The sequence below is a fragment of the Ipomoea triloba genome, chromosome 13 (genome assembly GCF_003576645.1).
Source record: "Ipomoea triloba cultivar NCNSP0323 chromosome 13, ASM357664v1".
NCBI lineage: Eukaryota > Viridiplantae > Streptophyta > Magnoliopsida > Solanales > Convolvulaceae > Ipomoea > Ipomoea triloba.
In genome coordinates this window covers 21,682,640-21,691,622 of record NC_044928.1, presented here as the reverse complement: position 1 = coordinate 21,691,622, position 8,983 = coordinate 21,682,640, and the positions used below count along the sequence as shown (strand labels likewise).

The 8,983-nt window shown below is 35.2% G+C and overlaps 1 protein-coding gene across 1 annotated transcript; it reads left to right on the top strand.

Moving 5' to 3' along the window:
* The first annotated feature begins 3,974 nt into the window (after positions 1-3,974).
* Positions 3,975-7,044, top strand: LOC116002815 (expansin-like B1). The gene is made up of 4 exons (XM_031242982.1): positions 3,975-4,203; positions 5,186-5,292; positions 5,882-6,193; positions 6,667-7,044. Exons 1-4 carry the CDS (start codon positions 4,062-4,064, stop codon positions 6,862-6,864), a joined length of 759 nt encoding a protein of 252 aa, XP_031098842.1. The 5' UTR covers positions 3,975-4,061; the 3' UTR covers positions 6,865-7,044.
* The last annotated feature ends 1,939 nt before the right edge of the window (positions 7,045-8,983 follow it).

The window sequence follows — 8,983 nt, the reverse complement described above, 5'->3', positions numbered from 1 at the left end:
TTTAAAAAAAAAAAAAAAAAAACCTATTTTCTATCTGGCACTCAAAAAGTGGACATACAATTTTTTTAAATTTTTTTATTACTGTATTGTTAATGGTGATTAATTACAAAGTGACCAAAAATTCTAACCACCCATTGAATGGTTGAAAAAATTTATTATTCCACAAAAGTAAACATAATTTATTAGTTTTTTTTTTTTTTGAAATCAACATAATTTATTAGTTAATTGAATATGTATGTAATAAAGTATATTATATATTTATTGTGCAAAAAGATTATATGGCAGTCTTAAAGAATATAATGACCCATCTTTCCATTACTCTATACTAATGACGCTTTAGTACATTTAATAGTTATTTCAACATCAAGGCGACCTCATGCTAATATCTATCAAAGTTTAGCAGGGCATTTACCTACCAACCTCAATCCCCTTATTTTTAAGCTATAACATCACATTTTAATTACTAAATAATAGTTACTTACAGGTGGTCTATTATGATAACATTTAATTTAAACTAGTAGGCCAGGTGGCTCCCCTGCTCTATATATATATATATATATATATATATATATATATATATATATATATATATGAGATGGTTCGCGTGTGAAACTTCTCCCAGATGAAAAATGGGGTGAGATTTGAGCCGTTGATCTAATCTAGATCAACAGCTCAAACTGAAGAAAAATTTTGTTTAAAAAAAAAATCGCGCTTGGCAACATAAATGCAACTGATCAAGTGACGCACTTTAAGCTTTGAAGTTATGCACCTTAAGCTGGAAAATAATGCACCTTAAACTTTAAATATACGCACCGTAAAAGTTAAACTGATGCATCTTAAACTAGAAAGTGACGCACCTTAAACTTTAAACATACGCATCTTAAGCTATAAACTTACGCACATTCAGTTTTAGACTTAAGCACCTTAAACTTTAAACTTAGGCACCTAACGCTATAAACTTATGCACCTTAAACTATAAACTTACACACCTTAAGTTTTGAACTTGCTCGTCTTAAGCTTTAAACTTAGGCACCTTAAGTTGTGACCTTATGCAAAATGACCATAATGCCACCGCATTTTTTAATTGTTCTTCATTCTAGGATGTTTATTTTGAATTTTTGACAAGATCAAAGGTTGTGATTAATCCGCACGTTTCACCCATGAGAAGATTCGCTCCTGATCCCTTATATATATATATAGGATCGCGCTCAAATGAGAACGGTGCGCCAAGGAGAGAACTAAGAATGCATGATATCCGTCCACGTGTCCAGATCTAACGGATGAGAAACACTGATTTTTATAAAGTGGAAGTAAAATGTATTGCAAGTCCAAGTAAAATGTGTTACAGGTGCAAGTAAAATGTACACTGAGCATCAACACTAAGTGCACCTAACGTTATAACTAGTTGCACCTAAAGTTATAACTAGTTGCACCTAAAATTATACGTAGTAATTAGTTGCACCTAGGTGCATGAATGTTAACAATGTAGTTTACTTGCAATTGTATGTGAAAATAGGTGCACTTGTACTGTAAGTGATTTTACTTGCACTATTTCACCTGCATAGGTGCACCAGCTACTTGCACTTATAACACATTTACCTGCACCAAAATTCAAGTTATTTACGAAAATACCCCCGCGTCGTTTTTTTAAAAATTACATCTGATTTGTTGTTTTGGACACATGGACGGCTACGAAGCGTTCTCATTTCTCTCCTGGGCGCCCGTTCGCATTAGCGCATGCCTCTAATTTTTACCACTAAAACCACCCATTTTATGATGTGACAAAATCTTTCACATTAATTTTTTAATTTTAATTTTAATTTAACTCTACTAAAATCTAGGATTTTGCCATATAATGGAGTGATTAGTTTGCGAGTGGTAAAATTAAAAGTGTGTAACATAGTAAAAATAAGAGCAAATTGCCATTTTGGTCCACTGACTATAGGGGTCCTATTAATTTTGGTCCACGACTTTCAAAAGTGTTAATTGCATACCACGACTTTTCAATTTGTATTAATTTTGGTCACTTCGGCGAAATTGCCGGCCAAATGTCGCCGGATTCTCTTAATCCCTCTGATCCGGCTTAATTTAAGGGCAAAAATGTACTTTCCATCCAAACAAAATAACCCAACCCAAACCCCTATCCCAAACCCGGTTCAGCTTACTCTTGGATCTTTTGACCAAAGTCAAGAAATGGAAAGGGCAATCTTCCTCTCCCTGTTTACGCCAAAGTTGCTTATATCCTGGGCCTTCGCGTCTCTCCTTTTCACCGGTACTGTGTATATATATATATATATTTATTTATTTCAGTTGTATGTATATGTATATGTATATGTCACGTAATATAAAAATCATTCTTCTTCTTTTTCTTCTTGTTCTTGTTAGTGATGGGTATTTATTTTGGTTACAGGAGAATGGGAATTGGGTTGAAATTGGTGACGAAAATGGAGGAGTGGTTCAGAGAAAATGGAGCCGAGTATTCATACATGGCGACCGAGAACGACAACCAAGCTTCTATTAATCTGTTTACTCATAAATGCGGGTACTCAAAGTTCAGGAAACCGTCGATCCTGGTTCAGCCCGTGTTCGCTACTCGAGTTGGGTGTCGAGCCGAGTTACGATCATAAAGTTGAGTCCGGGCGACGCGGAGGTGTATGTTGTACCAGAGGAGGTTCTCAATGACGGAGTTTTTTCCGCGGGATATTGATTCCATTCTGCGGAATAATCTGAGTTTGGGGACGTTTCTGGCAGTGCCGAAGGGGCGGTACACGACGGAGAAGTGGCGGGGGGCGCAGGAGTTTCTGGCGGAGCCGCCGGAGTCGTGGGCGGTGCTGAATTAGGACTTAGGAAAATGTTGGTCAAAAGATCCAACAGTAAGCTGAACCGGGGTTGGGTTGGGTTATTTTGTTTGGATGGAAAGTACATTTTTGCCCCTTAAATTAAGCTGGATCAGAGGGATTAAGAGAATTCGGCGACATTTGGCCGGCAATTTCGCCGGAGTGATCAAAATTGATACAAATTGAAAAGTCGTGGTATGCAATTAACACTTTTGAAAGTCGCGGACCAAAATTAATAGGATCCCTATAGTCAGTGGACCAAAATGACAATTTGCTCTAAAAAGAAATATGGTGGTTTTGTGTATCAAGTATAAACTGTGAATTAAAAGCCTTATTTTATTAAACAAAGACCATATTTTTTTTCTCCTCAATGGAGACTAGCGAGCTCCAGATGTTATACCGTGTACCACGGTCCACAATGCATTGTATATGAACTAATCCTGAATAACAGTTTCACATTTGTGTTTTATATTATCGAATAGAACGGTAGTTATATCGAAATGTAACTGTAGTTGTGTTGAAATATAATTGCAGTGCATATGAACTGATACTGAATAACAGTTTCACATTGGTGTTTTTATATTATCAAATAAAACTGTAGTTATATCGAAATGTAACTGCAATTGTGTTGAAATGTAACTGCAGTTGTGTTGAAATGTAACTGCAGTGTATATGAACTGAAAGTGAATGGCACGGAAAGGAGGTTGTTTCATCTGTCTGTTTTCATTAATCAAAACAAAGTCGTTTTGATGCGCGGTCCACAATCCATTGTGGACCACGGTCCACGACATAATTTGCCAGCGAGCTCTGCTAAATGTAGTCCAAAAGGTTTGCAAAGAGCAATTAAGATTCAAGATATTTTTTCCTATTATATTTTTGTAGGCCAGTAAAGGAAAAGATGATGACAAATGGTCACCTAGAGTCAATCCTGGAGACTGCTTCTACAAATGCATATATAATTATTATCAAGATCCAGGGCCCCAACCCTCAACTTGGTTAAACCCCAACACCTTAGTGGAAGAAAAGGAAAAAGTTTAGTATAAAAAAACAAATCAAAATCCTCAAGGTGGCTGCAGCTTCCTAAAGTACAGTTCAAAATTTTGCTATAAATATGGTTTTTTTGAGGATCTTTTCTCCTCACTGCACTTAATTGTTTCTTCTCTGATCTTATAATCTATACAGTTGATCTCATTTTCCTGCATTTTGGATTGCAGTAGTATAGGCATGGGTTTAGGGATTAGGAACATGTGCATTTTCCTGTTTGTTACAGTGATTTTACCTCTGATGTGCTATGGTGAGCAGATAGAAAATTCTCTCTACACTAGAGCTACCTATTATGGAAGCCCAGATTGCTATGGAACTCCAAGTATGTGTTACTTTTGCATATAATTTCCTCTGTCTGTCCATTTTAATTTCATTATAACTGTTTATACATACAAATGACCTCTTAGCCTAATAATTAAAGAGATTGAGATGCAACATCAAGAGGTTTGAGCCCAATACAAACAATTTTATTTATTTATTTTTTTTATGTATGGTAAGCCAATCATATTTTCTTGCCATTGTTATATCATGGAACATTTTGTGGATGCTGATCCAAAAATTATGTGTCGACAGTTGATATATTTTGTACATGCATTTAACAATTTATATGTCTATAAATAAATTAAAGGCACATAAATATTAATTATAGGCACATAATATAGTAACTATAGACACATAATATGTTAACTGCAAACACATAACATGTTAACTATAGACACACAATATATTGTTAAAATATTATGTCTCTGTAGTTAAAATGGTATGTGATAGGGAATATACCCCGAGTATACTGCCCTACGAAGACTGTATGTATGCCTAACGTATTATACAACGTATTATACGGTATTAGCATATAAAAGGGACCCTAACCCTTTAGTTAAGGGACTTTTTTGGCTTTTGGTCCAGGCTCTTCCTCTCTCTATGATTCACAATGGCTAGCTCTCTCCCTTCTCTCTACATTTTATTCTAGAACAATGAATAAAGAGATGAACTTTGAGCTAAATTGTTGCATTGATCCTACCTTCTATATACATCATCATACACACAGAGTATATAGGGCAATTTAGTCATATCAGTATGTGCTAGCTTTTAATTTATTTACATAAACATAAACGGTTAGTTAACTGAAAGTACGTGTACATAATCTAAAAGTTATTTTGGACCAGAATTATATTCAGTCAATTCATAATGCATGGTAGACCTTAATACATGGTATAATTTGCTTTTTTTGAACATATTTAATCAAAAGTATAATTAATTTCAAGCATTGGGTGATGAGAAAATAAAACAACTTTAATTTTCAGCTGGAGCATGTGGGTTTGGTGATTATGGACGCAATGTGAATGGTGGTAAAGTGAGTGGAGTCTCTAAGCTTTACAAGAATGGAACTGGCTGTGGTGCATGCTATCAGGTATATTCTTCATCTTTTAGAATGGTTGATTAGGACTACCACCAAAATTAAACTCATTAAGAGAAAAATCCATAACTAAATTATTAAAATTCGTCCATATTTAATTAAAAAAAAGTAAATTTAAATAAATATAAACACCACAATCACCAACAACTATTAATGGTAAATTAGACTTTTAAAACGAAAATGCAATAAGCTGATAATAAAGTAGCGTTTTTCATTTTCAACTTATTAGCATTAATAAATTAAGCCAAAAAAAGATTTATCAAACACTCATATTAGCTGTTTGACTAATTAAACAAGCTAAATTTTGATTGATAAGTCATTTTCCAAACACCCCACTAAAACCCGTAAATATAATATGTAACTATTTAATTCGTTGTTAGATGGGTTGTTATTTTGTTGCAGGGCATGTTTAATCTTTTTTCTCTCACTATATATTGCCACGTACTTTTCATAAATTATAATCCAATTATATATACTTAAACAATACTAAAAACATCTTAGAACATGTTTGGACAAATTAAAACTCTATTTTCGATCGATTTCAAATATAAAACATAGTAAAATTTCATGATTATTGACCCAGGTGAGGTGCAAGATTCCGACACATTGTAACGAGGAAGGTACGAGGATCGTGGTAACGGACTACGGCGAAGGAGACAGAACAGATTTTATCCTGAGCACACGTGCCTACTCGGAAATGGCTAACCCGGGACTGGCTAATGAGCTCATCGCATTGGGTGTTGTCGACGTGGAATACCGCAGGATTCCCTGCCGTTACAATGGCTACAATCTTATGATCCAAGTTCATGACAAAAGCGACTTCCCTAATTACATAGCCATTATGCCACTCTACCAAAGTGGATTATCTGATATTACAGCAGCCCAAATTTGGCAGGTACAATAATATAATTCACCCTTTTCAAGGACAAAAATGCTAAACTAATAGCTAGATTGCACATTTATGTTTACATATTATATGTATGCTCACGCCTACGAGGCGCAACACACGATAGTCTCTTTTTATTGAATGGTGCAGAGATTTCTCAATTTGAACCCATGACTTCTTTCCTGAGACAAAACAAATTCAAGCATGTGATTTATCTCAACTAAAAGTCTAAACTGATATTAGACTGTATATTTATATTTATTTATTATATATAGTCAACAAAAGTGGTCAAAGTTTTTATTGGAAACACCATTGTTGTCTACTAATCCTACATTTTTTTATCACTTTAATTTGCTATGATAAAACAAATTTTTAGATTTTCAAGCATGGCTTAGTGACTTACCAAACTCCAAAAAGAAATATATATATTTTAAATATATATAAGATTGCCTCATGATAACAAAGTGAGAGGTGCGGTGCAGGCGGATTGCAAGGAGTGGAGGGACATGAGAAGGGTATTCGGGGGAGTATATGACTACCAAAACCCTCCCAGGGGATCACTCTCGTTCCGACTCCAAACAAATTTGAATGGAAATACTAAGTGGGTGGAGATGTTGGACATTTTGCCCCAACAATGGAAAGTTGGCGTTGCATACGATACCAACATTCAACTTGACTAAACTTAGGCCACCTACTACCATACACAACTATATATGCTCAATAGTTGTGCTGTTAAACTTTTTTTTTTTGTTTTTGTTTTTGTTTTTGTTTTTTGTTTTTAATTTGGTTCTGTTACTATCTATTTGAACTAAACTAGTAGTTCCAGCCCTATTATGTTTTTGTTGGATTTTTTTTTTTTTTTTTACTTTTACCTTTCATATATTGGCTATGTACTTAGTGTCATACTACAAATACTTCATATTTCTACTCTTTTTATTTTCCGCTTTTTTTTTTTTTTTACCAATGTGGCATGTTTTGATCCATTTACAAAAATAAAGTAGGTCACAACTTTTTTTTTTTTTTTTTTTTTTTTTTTTTTTATCTCAATAAAATCATAAACATGATGATGGTCATAAACAAGAAAATAAAAAATTATAAAGGAGAGGTAAATAGACTTTTAATTTTAAACTATTAAATAATAATAAACTCTAAATTTGGTAAGTTAATTTCTTAACAATAAACCCGAGAATTATGTTGATATCTTAACTAATTAATTAGTACTTCATTAAGAGATTTGAGTTTTGTAAAATATACAATGCAAATCTTTGTCTCGTTCTAATTAATTTGAGAAAATTAATAATTCACACGTTTTAATGAAGTTGGTTGAAATAAGAATGAGTTTAGAATTGAAAGCATTTAAAAGTAAATGATATATAAGAAAATAAAAGTATCACGTTCTGGTTCATTGAAAAAAGACAGATCTATAGATGTGATTGATTGGAAAAATTAAAAATGTGTGTGTGCATGGGAAACCATCCCTACAGCGTGTGAGATGTGCATAGGACCCAATTAGGATATTGATTTCAACTTTACAAGCTTGTTTGAGGTTCAATGCGCCATTTCCATAGACCTCGGTCAAAGATCCCTTGAAATGAGAGTGTATACGGTAAGGATTGTGGAATGTAAGGTGGTAAGGCCTGGAATTTAATCTTTCTTGGTGTGGCGCAAGGCAAAAGGTGAGATTTTTTTTATTTTTTGGTGAGATTATGTGATTCCCAAACCCCAAATGGACAAGGCATGAGGGGATGTGCAAAACGAGTTACATGAAAAAGCTAAAAAGACTTTAAGCTATCCTTATTTGGGAGGGAAAAATATGAGGTGAGTCATCTCGTAAGATTCGTGCAACTATTGCACAGACTTCAAAAAAGCTTATAGCTCTACGTGAAGGCAGTTGAGTTGACGGGATATCCTAGAGGTGATTAGAAAATACAGAGATTCTCACGCTAAGCCAAAACGTGTGGAGAGGCTTGTGTCACACTATCACGTTTGTTAAATGGGTCTTTGGGGCCAAATGAGCCAAAGTTAGAAAGGCCGTGTGCGTTGCTCCCATTAATGGGCTTGGCTTGGTAGGCTTGTGGAAATTATAGATTGAACTAAACCCTTGTGCTTGTGAATTAATGTGTCTGAGAGGGTTACCATGCAAAACAATAAGTGGCCTTCGGATTGTTCAGGGGTCCTTACATTTTGATCCAATTGATAGAGCTGTCGAAACGAGCCGGCAAGGCGGGCCTGCTAAAGCCCGCCATATGGCGGGGGCGAGCTAAAAAGCCTGTCAAAATACGGGCCCAAAATATCAAAGCCCGCACCATCCTTTTCGCGGGGCGGGACGAACTAACCCGGCGGGCTAAGCCCGTTTTGATGGCTCTAAGCTACCAATTGAGGTACCACATTCACTTTCTCCATATTTATAAAGTAGGAAGAGGAACAACATGTCATTGATTTCTTGTGCATAGCTTATTTACTTGACCTTTGAAATTGTTCGATTGCTTTTGAAGAGGTTTGGTATTTCAATGCGCTTAACTTAGTTTTGTCTTGCTTGAGGTCTAGCAAGGTTGACGTCTAAGTGTAGGGAAATTTGATAAGCTGTAAATTAGCCTATAAGTATACTTCAATTGCCACTTAAACTCTAAAGCAAAACCCAAAACCCGTTACTCTTGCCCTTTCTCTCTGTCGCGATTCCCTCTCTCGCAACCATCCTCACCATTCATCACCGCACTTCATCACACTTCACTTCCGCACCAGCTGAGCACCAGCCACACAATACATTCGTCCATCTTCCAGCCGCGCACAGCTCTGTCT